At 39.5% G+C, this 20,082-nt stretch overlaps 2 protein-coding genes across 4 annotated transcripts; both read left to right on the forward strand.

Moving 5' to 3' along the window:
• Positions 1–7,879: 7,879 nt before the first annotated feature.
• Positions 7,880–12,267, forward strand: cnr1 (cannabinoid receptor 1). 3 transcript variants are annotated; one of them, XM_051960955.1, is made up of 3 exons: positions 7,880–8,358; positions 8,449–8,531; positions 9,195–12,267. In XM_051960955.1, exon 3 carries the CDS (start codon positions 9,240–9,242, stop codon positions 10,647–10,649), a length of 1,410 nt encoding a protein of 469 aa, XP_051816915.1. In that variant the 5' UTR covers positions 7,880–8,358; positions 8,449–8,531; positions 9,195–9,239; the 3' UTR covers positions 10,650–12,267. The 3 variants fall into 3 exon arrangements, with proteins under 3 accessions (XP_051816915.1, XP_022051304.1, XP_022051303.1); XM_022195611.2 differs by having other exon boundaries at positions 7,881–8,358; positions 8,449–8,536; XM_022195612.2 differs by having other exon boundaries at positions 7,880–8,531.
• Positions 12,268–14,134: 1,867 nt separating this feature from the next.
• Positions 14,135–18,322, forward strand: akirin2 (akirin 2). The gene is made up of 5 exons (XM_022195610.2): positions 14,135–14,657; positions 15,181–15,315; positions 16,115–16,264; positions 16,365–16,436; positions 17,691–18,322. Exons 1-5 carry the CDS (start codon positions 14,486–14,488, stop codon positions 17,699–17,701), a joined length of 540 nt encoding a protein of 179 aa, XP_022051302.1. The 5' UTR covers positions 14,135–14,485; the 3' UTR covers positions 17,702–18,322.
• The last annotated feature ends 1,760 nt before the right edge of the window (positions 18,323–20,082 follow it).

A 20,082-nucleotide genomic window follows, 5' to 3' on the forward strand; every position in this document is an offset into this window, starting at 1 on the left:
TCAGGTTCAGTATGGTCATCGTAGAACTGGAGTAAACTGTAATTTGTCATGAAGCCACGGTGCAGCTGGAACTCCATTACATCAACACACAGACTGTGTAGCTGGTTTGTGTCTATTTATGGAGGCACCAGACAACAGCTTATTGGTCTCTATAGTTCTGTCAGCATTTCAGAGAATTATAAGCAGCTACACAAGAAAAATGAGCTTAAAGTTAGTTAAACTGCTTACTGGCAAAAAGACAAAAGTATTAGTTAACAATGCTTGTGGCCTATTTTCAAACAGAGCTGACTCATGCACAGACCATGTGATAACCTTAATCACTCTGTTAGCCTTTTTTAGTAAAGCATGAGTAACTGGACTCTCATGTTTCTTATGTGTGCATTTCAAGATTCAGATCAGGGGAATACCAGTGGGAAAGAAGGCTTGCAGGAACCCAAGACACATTTTCCCTTTTCAGCATATGATGACCTCTCGTATGGATGAGGGTTGTTACTGATGCATTGGTGGGAAATTCTGGTTCAGGTTCGTTTGGTCACAGCTTCCTCTTGAGAAAGCCTTGAATGTAGAACAACTTGCAGGATGGCAGCAGAGTATTACAAAATGTGCAAAATACATCAAATACATTATGAGTTCTTGTTGAAGGCATAGCTGCTTCACCTAAATATCAACCACATGGGACAAGCAAGTACTGTCTGGGTTAACCCTGCTGCATTACCTGACTGGGATTCAGCAACTACTAGCTTCTGCAATGTTTGTGCTGAGCATCCTTACTACTCTGACATTTTACCAGCCCTAAAATAAAGACTTTTGGAAATGCTGCTGACACTTTTCATTTTGGAAACTCAGGGATTGTGTTTTAGTTTGGATAGGCAGAAACTGAGACTGGAAACAATGATGCAGACAAATAGTCACTTTCTGATTGGGTTTTAACTGTCACAGTGTGTGGTTCTCACACTATCTTGAACCCTTTTTTGGTAGAAGACAACAACTGCTTTGACTACCAAAGGCTCATTAAACATAGATAGTAAATTACAGGGGTTGTTGATCTAATAGTCTCAGCTGGATGTTGTCATGCAGTTAAGGAAGTCTCATGTCTTACTTTTCACCTTTCAGCTGCAGAATTTTCTACAACAAAACAACCAACCTTTTGTATCATGTTTACACCGGCACGCGTGTGAATGGTGATGTGACATGTTTTCAGGCATTTTCATATGTAAGATTAATTCTGAAATGGTGCTAAGATGGTTTTGATAGGCATCATTTTCAAAAATTTAACCGAGCCTACTCACCTGTGATGCTTTTTCCCCCCATGAAAATAATCCTGTTCTGTCTTAAAAAGCCTTAAATGTTCAACCCTGTTGCTTCAGCTAGAATGCGAAAATCTATGAATCTGTAGTCTGTTGGAGCCCCTCCCTCCTGGCAGGAGGTTGCGATCCATCAGGACCAGAACCTCAGGGCACAGTAACAGTTTTTTTTCACTACAGCAGCGAACCTCATCAACACGACACTTCCCTTCTCTCTCCACCATAGACTGTGTGTTACATTAACGCCAGCTTTAAATAGGATTATTATTATCCTCTTGCAAATTTCAAGTTCTTGTTTACACTCCACACCATGTAGCCTTGTGTATTCTCAGGTGACTAATTTGCACATTCTTCCACACTGGAAATATTTCTGTTTTCATATACACTTTGTTCACTTACTGCAGCTTACTATTGACTTATAACACTACTTCTTGTTACACATAATACATACAACTGGCAACACTTTTTAATCTTTATGCTGCTGTTTATTTGCAGTAAAACATCAAGTTAAATTCACTGAATCCATGTTTGGACTGTTTTCAGTACACTGCAGTGTTAAGGTGGAAATCCTCATCTACTGCATTGACTGTAGACTACCAGCCAGAAGTTTGGAGATATCTGCTCATTCAATGTTTTTATTTAATTATGTTATACATTATAGATTCATACTGAAGACATCAAAACTATAAAAGACTGCACATGGAATTAGGTTGTAAATAAAAAAAAGTGTTAATCTTCACTATTAATCTTCAATGTAGAAAATAATACAAGCAAATAAAAAAGCATTGAATGAGAAGGTGTGTCCAAACTTTTGACAGATCATGTATATTTTTGTCATGTAATGACCAAAACAAAACAACTTGGTGCATAAAAAATCTTTTGTCCTCCGAACTATTTATTGCAATTTGAACATACAAAATGAAAATGCATGCACTTACTAAACATGAACACAGCTACTTTGAAAATAAATATGTAAGATAAAATGAAGATAGACAGACAAAGACGCAATTACAAAAAAGACCATAGCAATGCTTTTCTAGAACCAGAGAATCAGCATTTTATCTGCACTGTTTGACTTCAAATTGACAATGGTTATGGCATGGACTTTAGTCACCACTGGAGTAATGCAGGATAATGATGCAGTTAAGATAATTACTGGCAAATGTATTCTTTCATCAGTGTGGGCCGAAGAAAATAATTGAAACAGTTTCCGTAGTATAAGGAGTCTGTAAATATTTAGATTATATTAATAATCCCTTTAAAAATGCAACAGTACAAAACACATGTTAATAATCCTAGCAGCCTGTACCATGCTTGAAACAAAATCATCAGGAACTGTGACTGCAGTATGGACAAAGCACTCTGGAGTGTTTATTCAAGGCCTCACCCAGCAGTTGCACTGGTACGATCAGCTAATTCCAGTTTGCAAATCTTCCACATTGATCTCTGTCTAAAATAGCCACGTACTTTTGATGACTGTAAGTTAATTTTTTTTAGGTGGAGCTCATTCTCAGGGGAAATCCACACTTTAATCAGGCACAGCCACCTTCACTATGCACAGGTGTTGTGATCAGTGACGCCATTTTGTCACTGAGTCACTCCCTAACACAATGATGTGGATCTTTTTTTTTATTTTTCCCTTGAGAACTGCTTATGCAAACAACTTAAAACTCAACACTGCACTTCCCCAAGTATCAAGCAAAGCACCTACCAAGTTTAAAGCAGATCAGATACACAAAAAATGAGAAACACACAGAAAGAGAAAGATATAGGTAGAGAGAGAGAGAGAGAGAGAGAGAGAGAGAGAGAGAGAGAGAGAGAGAATCCTTCTTTTATGAGTGAGATTTTGTCAGTTAACTGTGCTACAGCTACACCTGACTACTTTGTGTATAGTCTCTATACATTTTTTAAATAGTCATTAAGAAAAAATGAAGTGGAAATGCATAGGTTGAATTCGAAGGTCATTTTCTTTTTGTGCACCTCAATATCCTCAATTAGCAGTAAATGTACCCAAACTGGGGATTCAGACATTTAGCCCTGAATAGCAATCAGGTCATCGGATTATACCTGATATGGAGATCACGTGAGGTTTCCTTTCTGTGACTGCAGTTTATTTCCCCCCTGGGCACTTTTCTCTGATCCATGGACTTAAAGTGAGTCACTGGAGGACAAAATGTTATGTACCACAACTGAAACGCAGATGGCTGTGAGCTTTGCTTCAACCATCGCTCATTGCTCACTCACAGGTTAGCATGCCAACCAAGTCAGAGAAAACTGTCACACCAGTCAGTTTGGCAAACCGTCCTGCTGCCCAAGTCTAACTGCTCCATGTGGTGGATATTATTGCATTCATTTTGAGTCTCAGTTACTGGGATGAGAATAATAGGCAGATTAACATTCAACATTTTTCGGTGGTTTTTATATTTAGTGTAAAACTGATGCTTCCTTCAACACACTTGCAGAATGTTTTATGCTAGATGTATGTTATATTTATAGGTGTTGCAAGTCTGAGGGTGCATGAAAGGCATTCAGTTACTGACAGGAAGGTTTATATCTGGACTGCAGAGACATCAGTCTGTCAGAGACATATTTAGATGTTGCCGGTTGTCAGTCAGCTGGATGTGAATATTTAACCGTGCATTATGTACAAATTCTATGTAGATGTAAGAATAGACTGCACACGGCAACATTCTGCCTCAAGCTAAATAAAATCTACCATTAAAAATAACAGGCTGGTGTTGATGTATCCTCCAATTCTAAGATAGCAGTGCTGGTCAGTTTATTGGTTGGTCAGCAAATGGTAAATGTCCATAAAGCAGGTTTTTAACTACAGCTAGGGTTTCCAAAGTTGTTTGCAGTGGCTTTTTCGTTCACCCATTCCCACTGACCCACACACACATGGAGGCAACACATTAACTAGCCGTGACCCATGTTATTTGGGAGTAATAATAAACACCTGGGACTCTGCAAAACACAAAAGACAAGTCCAGTTGCGTTCTACTGAAGCATTTAGGATTACAGTAACCTGGATGACTGAATTTGAAGTGGAAGCAAAGCCCCAAATCATGGGCCAGAGTCTGAGATCAGACCGTGTTCAAATGTTTAAAAAGCGCCTTTAAATATCTTTTAAAAAATCACCAGGAGAAGTCAGCATTCAAGGGCAGTAGGATTTATTGTGGACAGAAAATCCAGGAGCAGTACCTTAGCAGTGATTGCACCCCCATGAAAAACCATAGATACTAAACTGTGCATCGTCTTTTATGCTGTCAGAGTTGGTCATTTTTTCCACACCTACAGGGAGTGACAGTTCTGACACTATCATGCTTTTCAAAACCTATTTGTCAGATCTTGACATCAGGTTATCTTATTTCATTGTTGGGTCACACACTACAGAGGACATTAGGTTATCATTAGGTCATGTTTTACAGAGAACATGCCCAGATATGTTCAGACTTTGCCTCAGCCCCCCTGCACATTTTACCCCGATAATATTATTTTGAGGCATAGCTCATGCATATTATACCTTTATGTATTGTTATGTTTTAGATACACTTCTTTTAAAAGTTATATTGCTTTAAGTTTACACCATTATATTTTGAGCACTCCACACATCATTTTCTAAAAAGCATATGATTAGTCTTCGCACCAAAACTACATGTTTTACTTTATAATCTTCCAACTGTGTGTGTGTGTGTGTCCTCCACAGACACATATCATCAGAACATGAGTGATTACTAGAACCCTCATTATTATGTAGTTCATACATATGCCGTGACTCTATTCTTCAAGTTAATAGCATTTGCCATGATTATATCGTATTTTACTTTAAGTATATTGTACCCCAAAAATATTACACTAAAAATTCTACACAGAGACACTAGTACATTAACACAGAAAAATCCTACAATTCATAGTTAAGAATTTGAAATTATTTTCATTAAAAAGCACCACTACAACAAATGCAACAGCAATAATACTTAGCCAGGCTGTGCCAATGGAGTTAAATGTATGAAACCACATCTGCCTTTCTACAGATATTCCCAGAAACAAAGAACTCAAGGCAAAGCTACAAAAAAAGAAAACTACAGCACAGGATCAAAACAGGTCTGTTAAGATGTAGTGCGACATCACAGACGAGGACTTTTTTTTTTTTTGTCGGTGAGAGCACATCTGAGGATGACTTTCTCCTTCCTGGGTCTAACAGGCAACATAGAGAGTAGAAGATCATTACCTCAAGCTTGTGTGCAATCTGAGAAAGCCCGAGCAGAAGAAGTGAGCCAGTGCTTCTCTCCTCTCACTGCTTTGATGTCTCCTAGAACAAGGCATTTATCTGCAGGCTCCCGTCGACAGCTTATACCAGTTACCAACAGTCAGGGAAGAGGGCTTTTATTTCGGTCAGCTGATGGATGAGATGTGAATCAGTGCATAGAGCTCTGTTTTGTGTGTGTCTATAAAGCCCTGCATATCCTGACTGCAAATAATGTGTTTTTTCTCAGTTTGCCTGTAGATTGAAGAGAATTAGCTTAGAGAAGATTTACAAGTAGCTCAGCTGCTTCCTCTGACAACCTGCCAGCTGTTCATTTTGCCAAAAAAGAAAACAAATCCACTTGTGAAAATATTTAAGATTGTTAGTCATACTTTAAATTGCTGTCTATAAATGTATTTAAATTTAGTGAAATAGATTTTAGTCATTTCAGACAGCAACGGCAGCTGTGACAAAGTTACATCAGTAATTACTCTGCCAAGGAACGCAGTGGAGTTATGAGACAATTGCCGTTGGTCAAACAGATTTGAATGAAATTTTCAGTGATGGTCAGACATGACACAAAGACCAATTGACTAGGTTTTGGCAGTGATGTGGCTTATAGTCTGGATCCACGGATTTGTTAAAGATTTCTGTATCATTGTGAGATAGCGTCACGGCGTCACTGTAACTACGACAACAAGTGAACACTACGTCAGCTGCCTGCTGACGATCACATGATTGCGATCCTACTACAAATCCACTGCCGTAGACTTATCAGGACTTATCCATTGGAAATGATACAAGGAACAGTTGATTGAATTGTGGGGGTGTTTCTGAGTCTAATCAATTCCCGCTGCCCGCTACATATTTAGGTCACGTGATTCGATATCCATACATAATGTACACAGTCATAACACACCCCTCTGCTCAGTGCAAGGTCATTCTGTTTGTGGGTACATCTATTTTAACCTCCTAAGACCTGGCATCCGCTTATGCGGACATTTTTTTTTTTTTTCAAAGAGTGGTATTGTTCCCAATAATGATGAATATAAAAACAATAAAAATAACAATATAACTATAATATTAATATAAAATACATATGATAAAAAATAATAATCAGATATTAACCCTTGTAATGTCCTCCCAGTTGCATACATCTTTTGTCCTCTGGCGTCAGAATAACCCCGCCTGGTTTGACTATTATTTAAAGCATATAGTATAAATTGTCAATCAATTCTGCATTACACCTTTAGTCTTACTTCAGTCCAACCTATTATCACAATTCTTTCCATTCATTTTGGAATTTAGGGCCAAATAGACCTTGTTACATAAAAGTATATGACAGCTTTTAGATTTTACTTAACCTCATTGGGTTAAATATAACCCAATTATTATATTTATTATTATATTCTCATCCCAAAAAACGAGAAGAAATCTAAAATGCAAGCCCAACCAAAACTCTGATCATCAGTAACTGATAAACAAACGCTGCATTTCTAGAAAACAAAAAGGATGCATTTCTGACAATGCCATATGGGGGAATAAAGCAGCAGAGTACTGCATTATCCGAATGCTTTTCTAGTTACACCTGTGATGGTGAGAGACCCACCGCCTCACTACAGCCCAGAAGAGGCATCAAATTTTCATATTTTGTCTGCTTTGTCAATTTGTGACCGCAATTTGTTCTGTTAATGCTTGTAATCGTACTGAAACTCAACACTGGACTCCTTGGCCTGCACTGCTGATTGTGACATTATGTAGGATGGTGTGAAGAAAACTAAACATCACTAAAATGTTTGAATACATGGAAATTAGATCATTCATAATCAGTGAATTGAATTGGCTCACCAGAAGCTCCATCTTTGTTACTGTGATTCACAACAGGATGTGACTCCTGTTTTGTTGGTGTGTAATGTGATTGAATGTGCTGATAATGTTGACCAGAGGAGAGGACACTGGGGTGAACATGAAGCGTGCACAAAATACAAAAAACGCCAACATAACACAATGTGCATGAATCATCACTTGCCAGCACATCTATGTTTCACTGAGGTGTATAAATAGTTTGTCTTCTAAAATAGACCCATTTTTCATTTTAATTTAAATACAGGCTCACTTTTAAGGTCTTGAAATGCCTGTTGTGGACCAGAAAACAGGAATGCTTGATGGATTTGCTGCTGAGAGAACACCAAAATGATGAAGGCTGCTTTCTGTTCCTGAGATTGTCAATTTCAGTTAATTATTCACGAAATAAACAGACATGCGCTGACTACCAATGATGTCTGCAAACTGTCTTTTCCAAATGAAAGTAAAGGCTGCACTGTGCCACTGAGGAGTGACCTTCATGGGGAGATATTAAAGGAAAAACTCCAGCTTTTTTGTTCCCGCTAAATGGACACAGTCGCGTTCGCAATTACATCGTGAAACAGAAAGAAAAAAACGCTTTTTTTCTTCCCTGAAATATTCCAGTCTATTTTTTTTGTGTTGTTGCTGCTTCTTTGTCCGAGGTCGTCTGCAAAGACAAGCTTTGGGAATTTAAATGAAAACCTTTTGATGAGCCTCCTCTGTCGTCTGTCTTGTTCTTATGCACCGCACTTGACAGCTCCATGGGTTGGGCAGATAAAGCTATATGAAAACACGTGACAGGGCTTGTAGAAGTGACGTTTTATAAGTGTGAAGACCGAGAAAAAGAGCAGAGAGACGCTGGAGGCGGCAGCAGCATCAGCAGCAGCCTGCGTAAACGGAGCAGGAGCGCACTCCAAGAGCAACAAGACGCCGCTGCAGACACCTGAGCAACTTCTGCTACATGTACAATTTGAAAAACAAACTCATTCATATGACAAAACTGATGGTTTCTTTCTAACATATGCACGCTGGTTGTTTCTCTTTTTATGTAAGACCTGAGTTGGCTGGATGATGCGCCTCTGACTTGGATTAACGCGCGGTGATTGAGGGCGATTCTGCGCACTTGGGAAAATTATGTAAGGTAAAAGAAAGCACTTTTCCTCCTTAAAACCATTAATTGAGGCTTTTTTCAAATAGTTTAAATGTTTTGTGTTGTTTTCCTTAGAATTATGAGAATCTATTTTTCCCCTTTTTTTCTTCTTTAATATGCAGATTCGTTCAGAGTACATTTGTGCACCATCTGGCTATCAGACTTTCCAGACAGTCTACTAATTAAACAGTAAACCAAATGTGGCATATATCGAAGTTATGAAAAAACCGTTATTATATGCCCAGTGTTATATTAAGTCGGACTGTCCAGATTTGATCAGACATGTAGTATAGGCTTTAGATTTTTACTCTGTTTTGCCTTTCTGCTTTTGAACGTCAAGGAAAAAAGCGTTTTACTGGTGTTTTTTTTTTTTTTTTAATGTGATGAGTTTCCACATTTGATGAATAATTTCCCATTGTGTTAAATATATACAGCATACATAATACAGTATTAAAGTCGAGCAGAATTGTACAGCTACCTTAGAATTCAAATATCTGGACTGAAGTCTTTTAATTATATGAAGGTTAATGCACGTTAACATAATTTCTTTATCAAGGTGTAGACTCAAATATTGAAATGTTGCACACATGTTGGAAAGGTTTGTAATAGTTTTAAAAATATGTCTGAAATGTTTGTCATCAATTCGTAGGTTGTCCTGGCGTCTTAGACTGCAGTATTACCCTCAGACACAGCCATGAAATCGGTGCTGGATGGTGTGGCAGACACCACCTTCCGGACTATTACATCTGGCTTACAGTATCTGGGCTCCAACAATGCTAACTATGACGACCCCATCAATGATGTAGACTTTAAGGGCAGCTTCTCTCTGCAGAAGCCCTTATCTGCTTTCCGGAGCAACTCTTTCCCAAACAAGGTACCTGCAGATGAGGAGCTCATCCTCAAGGGCATCCCCTTCTACCCCACCAATGCCACAGACTTGTTTGGCAACAGGAGCACATTCCGAGATGAGACTAACAACATACAATGTGGGGAGAACTTTATGGACATGGAGTGTTTCATGATCCTGACTCCCAGCCAGCAGCTGGCTGTGGCTGTGATGTCTCTGACTCTGGGTACCTTCACGGTGCTGGAGAACCTGGTGGTGCTCTGCGTCATCCTGCAGTCTCGCACCCTCCGCTGCCGGCCGTCCTACCACTTCATCGGAAGTCTTGCTGTGGCTGACCTGCTGGGCAGTGTCATCTTTGTGTATAGCTTTTTGGACTTTCATGTTTTCCACAGGAAGGACAGCCCCAGTGTTTTCCTCTTCAAGCTGGGTGGAGTCATAGCGTCGTTCACAGCATCAGTGGGAAGCCTTTTCCTCACTGCTATTGACCGCTACATCTCTATTCACCGGCCTCTCGCGTACAGGCGCATTGTGACTCGGACCAAGGCTGTAATAGCCTTTTGTATGATGTGGACTATCTCCATTGTCATTGCAGTGCTACCTCTGCTCGGCTGGAACTGTAAACGTCTCAAATCTGTTTGCTCAGATATATTCCCTCTCATTGATGAGAACTACCTGATGTTCTGGATCGGTGTAACCAGTGTGCTGGTTCTTTTCATTATCTACGCCTACATTTATATTCTGTGGAGGGCACACCACCACGCCGTGCGCATGCTAAGTCGCACTTCCCAGAAGAGCCTTGTTGTCTATTCAGCAGATGGGACTAAAGTGCAGACCACACGCCCTGAGCAGGCTCGCATGGACATCCGTCTGGCCAAGACCCTGGTGCTTATCCTGGTGGTGCTGGTCATCTGCTGGGGCCCAGTGCTTGCTATCATGGTCTATGACCTCTTCTGGAGAATGGACGATGACATCAAGACAGTGTTTGCATTCTGCAGCATGCTCTGCCTATTCAACTCCACTGTCAACCCAATGATCTACGCCTTGAGGAGCAAGGACCTGCGGCATGCCTTCCTCAGCTCCTGCCATGCCTGCAGGGGCAGTGCCCAGCAATTGGACAATAGCCTCGAGTCAGACTGCCAAAATAGAAATGTCAACATTTCTGCCAACAGGGCTGCAGAGAGCTGCGTGAAGACCACTGTGAAAATAGCCAAAGTAACAATGTCTGTGTCAACTGAAACTTCTGCAGAAGCTGTTTAAATGGCTGTCATGGAAAAAACTGTGTAAATGTCATCCTCGTAAAAACAATTCCATTCCACATAATAAAGCAAAAGTTAGATATTCCAGAGAAAATCTCTCCTGAGAGTGTTACATCTTCACATAGATGCTTTAGTGGTTACGTAAGTTTATGTTGGTGTATGAGTACATCGTGTGCCAAAGTGCCAAATGGTTTTACAAGGTCATAGAAAGGACTCACAATTGGAAAAGATTATCAAAGATGATCATAAATCTGCTGTTGACCATAGACTTCATGACAACCAATTAGCAAAGGCATATTATATTTTTGTACTGTAAATTCAGGTTTTCAAAACAATATATCATTATTTATGGGATAAGGGGCTACTGACATTTTTAATTAGAGATGGTTTACTGTGTCATTTCAACTTTAACATGTGTCTTGCATCGTAAATATAACAAATCCTTGCGCCTTGACTTTCTACAAGCTTCATGGACATGTTGAATTTAGACAGTTCTTTAAGCAAATCACAAAAATGAGTGAAATTGACTGTGATTCTTTTTTTTTGCCCTGAAATTGTCATTAAACGTGTCACTTTTGTTCTTTTTCTGACAAAGTTCAGTGAGCTGCAGATGTGTGTAGAGATTTTTGAGAAATAAGAGATGGTTAATGTTCAAGGAAAAAATATTATCATATGACATGACTCTAGATAGAGGTAGATAGATTCACAGCTAGAGTTTGCGAAATTTGAAATGGCATTTTCTGTGGCAAAGTAATTCCCTGATGTCCATTTCTTTCCTTGCTAGCTGTTACACCTTCAGAGTATCGTGTCTTTGTTCTGATGTATATCTAACAACTGTACAGTGTTTTCTTGCGAAATAAAGTGTTCAAGTTGACTCATTCAGCTATACAGCTAAGAAAACAACAGCAAAACAAAAGCTTTTGGTCAAAGCGTAAACAGATCAAAACTGATTTCACACACAGTGTGCTGGTCACTACTGTAACTGAAGGGGGTTCTGACTGTAGCTGCTCTCATCAAATGTATGATTTATCTGGATTCAGCCTTATATGTGTGTGATACCTTGTGACTTCGTGAATATTCCCAACCTCAAGCCTTTTGATCATTGCAGTGAGTTGTTTTAGTGCTACTGTTGCAGCGGGGCACCATTTTTGGTAAACAAAAGCAACCCATGCACAGGGCTTGTGAAGTAGTTTTGGCGTAACTCTAAATAAAAATATGTCTGCTGTTAATTTTACTATCAAAACAAAGAAACACAGGTCTTTTCTTTAGCTGGTATCTTGAATAGAAGTTTGTGTGTATGCATTTGGTGGGGCAATGAGAACTGACCTTACAAAAGAAGTTGTGATTTTTCTACAAGGTGATATAGTACTTTTAATCTAGAAATCTCACGGCACAATTGTTCTGTAGACATTTATCTTGGTGTAAAGTTATCCAGACAGCTGTTTATCAATATGCTCTGCTGCCGCTTGTATTATTAAGTGTTGAAGATCAAAATGTCAACTGTCAAGTGGCTTCTGTACATTGGTGGCATAACGAGGAATCTATGACCTAAAAATCACCGTCAAGTGTTTTAATATTGCTGTTTTCAAACTTTTGAATAAAGTCACAGCTGGTCGTCATTTTGCCTGCAGTTGTTTGATTGCTTCATTGATGGTGGGAAACATGGGGCCACAACACACTTTGCTTAATCCCTCCAACAATCACTGATTGGAGAGGAAAATGGACAAGGAAAGGATGTAAGCTACCAAAATGAAGCAGCGATGTTTTACTGCCCCCTTGTGGAACAACTTGTCTGAGGGCATTTCTCACAGGGATGAATTTCATTCTTCACATCCATCCATTATCTGTACACCACTTCATCCTCATTCGGGTTGCAGTGATCTTATCCCAGCTGATTTAGGCTGAAGGCATTGCACAGCCTGGACAGGTCACCAGTCTGTCACAGGGCTGCATACAGAGACAAACAATCACACTCATATTCACACCTATGGACAATTTAGAGTTACCAATTAACCTCAGCATATTTTTGGACTGTGGGAGGAAGCCGGAGAACCCAGAGAAAACCAATAAATGCATAGGGAGAACACGCAAACTCCATGGAGCAGAATCCTGGGAAGGCCCGGAACACGAACCAGGGATCTTCTAGCTGCAAGGTCAAAGTTCTAACCACCAATCCACTGTGCAGCCCTCTGTGTGAATTTTTTTTATGCTTTATTAATATAAATTTGGTTGTATCTTGCAACCAGAAAAGCAACAATTTGCAAATAAATGGCTGACAAAAGCGTCCTCTGACAGCAACATCTGCTCTTTTCTTGTCATCTGCTGGCTTACAGGGGTGGGAAAAATGGCAACATCTGTTCATGCATATGCCAACAGAATTTTGCTAATTTATCGATGAAATGGCCCACTGTAGAAAAAACCATGATGTGTGCTTACTCTATCACACTGCAGGACTGCAGTTAGGGTTGGGAATGGTGTGGCTTTTGTCACGCCATTGTCATGCTATGAATTTCTCATAACATTCAATAGGTGCAGCAAACTTTGTTTTGAAACTACATCTTGGCAAACTATTGTAAGAAACAGTGCTTTCATTTCCATTAATTCACACATCACAAACATTTTGTTTTAAACAATGTTTAATCACAATACTTCACCCAAAGTTACAATTATTTATGTTTTATTCATTTCCTTCCTAAAATCTTAAAATGGTAAACAGACAATTTGTTGACTGGTAGTTTTACAGAACTAACTACAGTTAACCATCCATCCAACCATTCTCTATACACCGCTTTATCCTCACTAGGGTCGCGGGGGTGCTGGAGCCTATCCCAGCTGACTTGGGTGAAGGCAGGGGACACCCTGGACAGGTCGCCAGTCTGTCGCAGGGCTACATATATAGACAAACAATCACACTCACATTCACACCTATGGGCAATTTGGTAAATGGTATTAATTGTGCATCACGTGTTAACAATAACTACTTATCCCTACACACACAAACAACACAATTGCTAAGAAATAATATTAGATGCAGACTTTGTCCTTTTTTTCTCCTTGGTAGCTGCATTTTAAACAATGGTTTTCATTTGACTTAATGTATACTAGAATTATTTAAACTGGGTAAACAACAATGTACTAGTAATAGTAATAAAATCTCATTTCTTCACATAGGTCTTTGTAATGGATTGCTATTAAAAATGTATATTTTGTGTAAAATGTAAAAGTTTTTGGTCTATTAAACACATTGTAATTGCAGAGCTTTTCGATGTAACCTTTTAAAAATGCCTTTCTATTCAAAAGTTTTACATGAAACTGAAACTTGCAGGATATGGGGGATTTGTAGGCAAACATTTAATTTTTGAATATAATTTTCGGGAAATGTTGTTCGGGAAATGTAGTATTCCTAATGTTCAAAATAATCGACATAAACGGAGATAAAAACTACAAGTCCCACTACAACTCTGTTGCCTTGCGCAAGCGTATTAGTAGCCAAACAGAAGGGACTGAAGTGTATGCTACTTTGAACCCCTCAGCGATCGGGATTTATGCAGTAAAATCTGAAGTCATCTGTTTTTTTACGACGTTACGCTTAGTTATTTTGTCAGCATTTATTTCAATATATATTCGGTAACGTAAAGTTTGTAAGATTAATAAGCAGCAGACGACGAGTGGCGAAAAACAGCATATTTATCAGCAACCCGGAATCGCTGGCTGCGACTGTTCGACTTAGCTAACGCTACATAGCATTAGCAGCACAGACCGGGGCCCAGGCCCGGACTCGCATACAACAAGGAATTTTGGCTTTTGTGTTGTAATTTTTTGGCACGTTTCAACGAAATGGCTTGTGGGGCTACTCTGAAAAGGACTCTGGACTTTGACCCGTTAATGAGCCCGGCTTCCCCTAAAAGAAGGAGGTGCGCCCCTATCATGTCTCCGGTCGCCTCACCGCAGAAATATCTGCGTATGGAGCCCTCGCCTTTCGGGGAAGTGTCATCCAAACTAACAACAGGTAAGGAATTCACTTTTAAATTTCAATGTAATCTCAAGTTCAGTTTGTTTATACAGTATTCACCTGTGAAATGCAATGCGTTAGCGCTTTACCCATTAGCATGTCTCCGGTGTGGTGCTGTGTGCGTTGGGCAAAATTTCAAACACGATTTTGAAGTGTACATAGCTGTTGACTTCTGCTTTATGAGAAACTCCTATCGCAGATGATATGATGGGAAGCTCCGCTGTCCAGTTCTAAATTCAACACATACTCTGGAGCAACTTTTGTGATTGAAATATTTATTTTGAACATATTTTGGTTTGGGCCAGGCATGTAGTTTATGTCGGGGCTAACAGGAATTGATTCTTTCAGCTTAACGTTGCATTAATTATTTCAAATAATTAGTGCTTTATTTGTGATGTTTAAAGTGATGTGTATCATGATATGTTACCAAGGCCATGCGAAATGATCAGACTTGTCACTTCTGGTTTGTCTCTATACAGATATTGGTTACCAAACAGACCACTGTTTTTGTGTATTTCAGAGCAAATCCTACACAACATTAAACAGGAGTACAAACGGCTGCAGAAACGTCGACACCTGGACAGTGGTTTCCAGCAGGCAGATGGCTGCTGTCCTCTGGATCTCCAGAACCTTCATGGTGGACCAGCCCTACCAGGTAGATACAAGTGGCTCGTTTTCAGGACATTTATTAGTTCTTCCATTAGCACAGTGTCTTCCTATTTTAGCTTGTAATTGAAAGAGTAGTGTAAACGTCTGTTGGCTCTTCACGACAATGATCTGCAGCCATGACTATCTAGCCTAATCATGAGCTTGTGACTGACTGCCTCAGGTCTTACTTTGGGAGAAAAGCATAGGTACTGTCAACTGACTGTTGCAAACTGTCATTTTGACTAAATAGGCATTTTGATTGTGCTTTATTAGTATGAAATTGACTTCTTACAAACCACTTTCTCTTCAACAATAATTTGATAATTTAAGTGATTAACTTAATTTCCATCACCACTTTGCATTGTAAACTCGTGAGGGAAATCTCACAGCCTTAGTAAACTTATAGGATATGAAAAAGTAACTGCAATGTGTTTGTTATACTTTCAGTTTTTATCTAATGTTACAGTTCTTTTGATATCTGCCCTGCTGAAAAAGGGAATTAGACTGATGCTCTGAAGGGAACTGTGTGTTCAGGTACTGTGGGGAATTCTCCACCACGGTTTTCTTGTCTGCTATACAGATGGTTTGGCCTTTCAGAGTTATACACTATAACTGTAACTGATCAGCATAATGCAGAGGAAAGCATCAAACTCTGGTTAAGTGAAACAAAGTCTTTAAACTAAAGTTAAAGTCGAAAGATATCGGTGTGTAGTTTGCATTTTGCGAAGTGGAACTGACCCTGTTCCAATGCTTTGCACTCATCTTACTAGCTTTAATCAGTTATGCAATATTGACTATCCTAACAGGTATGTCCTCAGGTGCCTCATCTCCCTCCCGGAAAGAACAGCCGTTATTTTCCCTCAGACAGGTTGGGATGATCTGTGAAAGACTACTGAAGGAGCGAGAGGACAAAATCCGTGAAGAGTATGATGAGATACTGACAACAAAGCTTGCAGGTATGATTTATTTATTTTAATTTTTTCCTTAAGGACTTTAAAAACTATTTGTTGTGCATTATCCAAACTAAGTCCTAAAGCATACTGTTTCTTCTTACAGAGCAATATGATGCATTTGTCAAATTCACGCATGATCAGCTGATGCGAAGGTTCGGAGAGCAGCCTGCAAGCTGTAAGTCTATTTATGACTGTCAGACACTTTTAGGCCATTTGTCCTCTTTACAGAAGGCGCCTCTTCAGGTTAGAGCCTGTGACAAGTGGTGAACAATGAACTGTAAAATTGAAGGGTACACCTCTTTATGAAATTGGTCTGTTTTAATTAGCAGTTGTCAGCTGGACTTTGGAATTTTGTTTGGAAAAAGTAAAATGAAAACTGAACTTCTGTTTTAATTTATTATTATTATAAATTTGATGTTTTTGCTTATTGACTTTTGAAACCAAATTTTGGCCTTGTCTGCCTCACCTGTCGATCAGTACATGTTCTAGCATTTCGAACAGCAAACAGTAGCTTGGTGACTTAATGGACATCTCGCTAAGCTTCACAAATGACAGCTGTGGTACATGGAGACTTGACGGTCTGATGTGACAAAGTATTTAATGCAGAATGCTGTAAGAATGCAGTGTTTGCTCCAGTCACTGTCATAGTACCCTCAACCAGCTTATGCTAGCATGTCCAACTTGAATAAAAGCCACTAAGTTATGTCACATTAATGAAACTGTTACTGTCAACTTTGCATTTATTTGGTGTTAGCAGTGGTAAAACCAGTATTTGTCCCACTCTTCTGTGATGGAACCTGATAGTTGAGGTTTTAACTCATTTGTCCCTTATAATAGTTCACAATTTCATTTGAGCTGTGCTGGTAAAACACAAGGGCAAGCACAAACTGCTGTATTTAGCAAGCAAGCAACATTTGCAGCTTCAGCTTGTTTGAAAACAAGTCTACAGTGAACTGAACCAGCAGTGATGGTCTTTCTCAGTCACCACTAATTTCTACACTAATTTACGCAATTGGGTTAAAGCATGATGATGAAGCACTATTTGATCTTGACATGTCCCTGTAGACCTTAGATACCTTCCAGACTTGTACTCCGTAAAACAATCTCTGATATATCTTGAGCCCAGATCACTTTGAGACTTAAAGACAACAGAGTTACAAATGTCAAATCTACAAGTATGAAAATTAGTTTTTCTAAATCTATCTCCATCACAGTTCGGCTTCAGTAGAATGCTGCCATTTGAAAATCAGGTTTTACACACAAACAACTAATTAAAATCACGAATTGTGCTGAGAAGAACAGGCCTTAAAATTCATTAATTGAGATGTGTTGCACTGAAATTAGAGCAGTTCATTCATTCTTACTGTCTGCTGATAGTTTATAAAATATGTTAATGTTGTTCTTACTCATTTATTAATTCCCTCCACAGATGTTTCCTGAGTGTCAGCGTCTGATTTTAGCAAAAACCATTTGCTACAAGCTGCTCCAGGGACTCTGTGGGTCTAGGTGGACTTTTTTTCTAGCTGTGGCCATATCGCCTCTATGTGGACTCACTGCCTCAGGCATCAGTTAGTGGCATCAACGTTTGCTGTTGCTCCCACAGTTAGGAGGGCTTCTTGCTGCCGACATATCCAAGGACTCTGTGACTCTACCAGTGGCCTCTTAACTGCCGTGTCAATATTTATTTGGCTGTGTTCTAATGCCTTTGTAAAAAGCTGACTGCCATCACGCACTTGGCCTTTTGATTTTACTTTTTGTCATATTGAGTTATTTTACAGAGAGAATGTTAGCTGCGCAGCTTTTCTATATGTACTTTTTAAATAAAAGGGATTGGACAAAGGCAGCTTTCAGACTGGACTTTAGGAACAGTTGTCTTGGCTTCTTTAAACATTGTTTGAACTGTACTGGTGATTACTATTACATTTGTATACACTGTAATTTGTTTTCTTATTTTTTGCTTGACTTTTGTTCATTGTACCAAGATTTCATGATTTTATTTGCTGAACGCATAAAGGAGCTTCGATACAAGAAAAGCAAATGAATAAAGTCTTTACACAAACATTTGCTTGCACTGGTCTGAGCTCTGCTTGAGCCATTACTCTAACCTCACGTCACCCACATCGTTTGAGGGAGTAAGAGACATCACCCAGATCTGTCAGTGAGTGTTGACTTGCCACAACCATTAACACAACATTGTAACTGTTTCTTTGCACAAATAGTGTCTAGATTGACTGTTGTTCTTTCCCCTCCCCTGGTAACCCATTATAGTTCTAGGTCACTGATTTCTACCAGCCCTCTAACTTTACAATGTAATAATATAATATCCATGAGAGTCCCAATATTTCAGTCAATATTAGGAAAATTATTAAATGAGCTAAAAATGCACGGAACATCAATGAATACTGGTATATAACAAATTAACTCCAAAAGAGTGGTGTATTTGCCAGTAAGTTCTATGTTGATTCCTTCTGATCCATGTGAACGGCAGGTATGTCTATCTAGTCCAGCTAAAATAGAGTACTAGTTTAGGGAAACCTCAGAAAGGAGAGATACGACATCACATGCACAGCTGCTGTACTGGCTGTAATTAAAGCTACACCTGGATATGTAGTTCATTTTCAAAATTCAGTTGTGGTTCACCCTAAGGTGCTGTGACTATTTTACTCCACCTGGGCCTTCAGGGGAGTAGATGGCATCTGGGGGTGAACCTGGGATGCTGGGATTCACTGCTGAACCCTCTGGAGGTGTTGTGGGCCGATCAGTGAAACACAGATGAAGGAGGGCGCCCACTTGACAACCCAGAGGATGCCCTCACTCACTTGAATATCCCACAGAGTCTTAGGTGTCTCGTGTATGCAAGAAGGGATATCAACATCTAGTCCTACACAACAAATCTGAACTTGCAATGCTTCTATGACAGCTGTGTCTATTCACCACCGCAGACACACTACTGCTGCATATTACTATTAACCTACAACCATGATGTCACAATTAGAATCCATCATTGTCTTTACAACGCTTAATTCTCATTAGGGTCGTGGGGGGCTGGAGTCTATCCCTGCTGAGTTAGGGTGAAGACGGGACACCCTGGGCAGGTCACCAGTCTATCACAGGCCTACATATAGAGAAACAATCACACTCACACCTACGGACAATTTAGAATTATCCATTAACCTTAGTATGTTTCTGGACTGGGAGGAAGCCAGAGGAACCAGAGAAAATCCATACATGCACAGGGAGAACATGCAAAGTCCGAGCAGAAAGATCCTGGGAAGGCCGGAATGGGAACCAGGGATCTTCTAGCTGTGAGGCAAATGTGCTAACCACCAATCCACTGTGCAACCCCAAAGTTGCGCAGTAGCAAACATACTTTCCTTCTGCATATTATAAAGGTGCAATAAATCCACACAACTGGAAAACTCTTGACTTTTTTAAATTAACTTATGACAAAGACAATGTGATTTAACATTTCTATCCTATAATTGAAAATGCTGTTCTCATCCTCGCCATCTACCATATGTTTGAACTGTTAATATTTTTGTTAGTGTCTGCTGATGAGATGGATGTTGTGTAGGGTGTTGGATATCTGGTTATGGGTGTTTGTAGTCCTCAAGTGGTCATTGATGGTAATTACATCACAAGGTTACAATGAAAGTGACTTATCTGTTTGGGTCTTGATTTCAGAGGTACAGTGGAGTCGAAAAATTCTGTAGTATATAAGATATTAGGAACAGTCTGTAATAGTGCATATAAGCTTTGCAAATACAAAATTTAAAGCTGTTGTATCAAAGTGTATTAGATTTGTAAGGCAGCAGTAGGTG

This window comes from Acanthochromis polyacanthus, chromosome 16 (genome assembly GCF_021347895.1).
Source record: "Acanthochromis polyacanthus isolate Apoly-LR-REF ecotype Palm Island chromosome 16, KAUST_Apoly_ChrSc, whole genome shotgun sequence".
In the NCBI taxonomy this organism is placed as follows: Eukaryota; Metazoa; Chordata; class Actinopteri; family Pomacentridae; genus Acanthochromis; species Acanthochromis polyacanthus.

Excerpts from the sequence above, each read along its gene's own strand:
- cnr1 (XM_022195612.2), top strand. The coding sequence starts at position 9,240 with ATGAAATCGGTGCTGGATGGTGTGGCAGACACCACCTTCCGGACTATT.
- akirin2 (XM_022195610.2), top strand. The coding sequence starts at position 14,486 with ATGGCTTGTGGGGCTACTCTGAAAAGGACTCTGGACTTTGACCCGTTA. Across the intron at positions 14,658-15,180 it reads GTCATCCAAACTAACAACAG|AGCAAATCCTACACAACATT; the intron begins GTAAGGAATTCA and ends TGTGTATTTCAG. Across the intron at positions 16,265-16,364 it reads ACTGACAACAAAGCTTGCAG|AGCAATATGATGCATTTGTC; the intron begins GTATGATTTATT and ends TTCTTCTTACAG.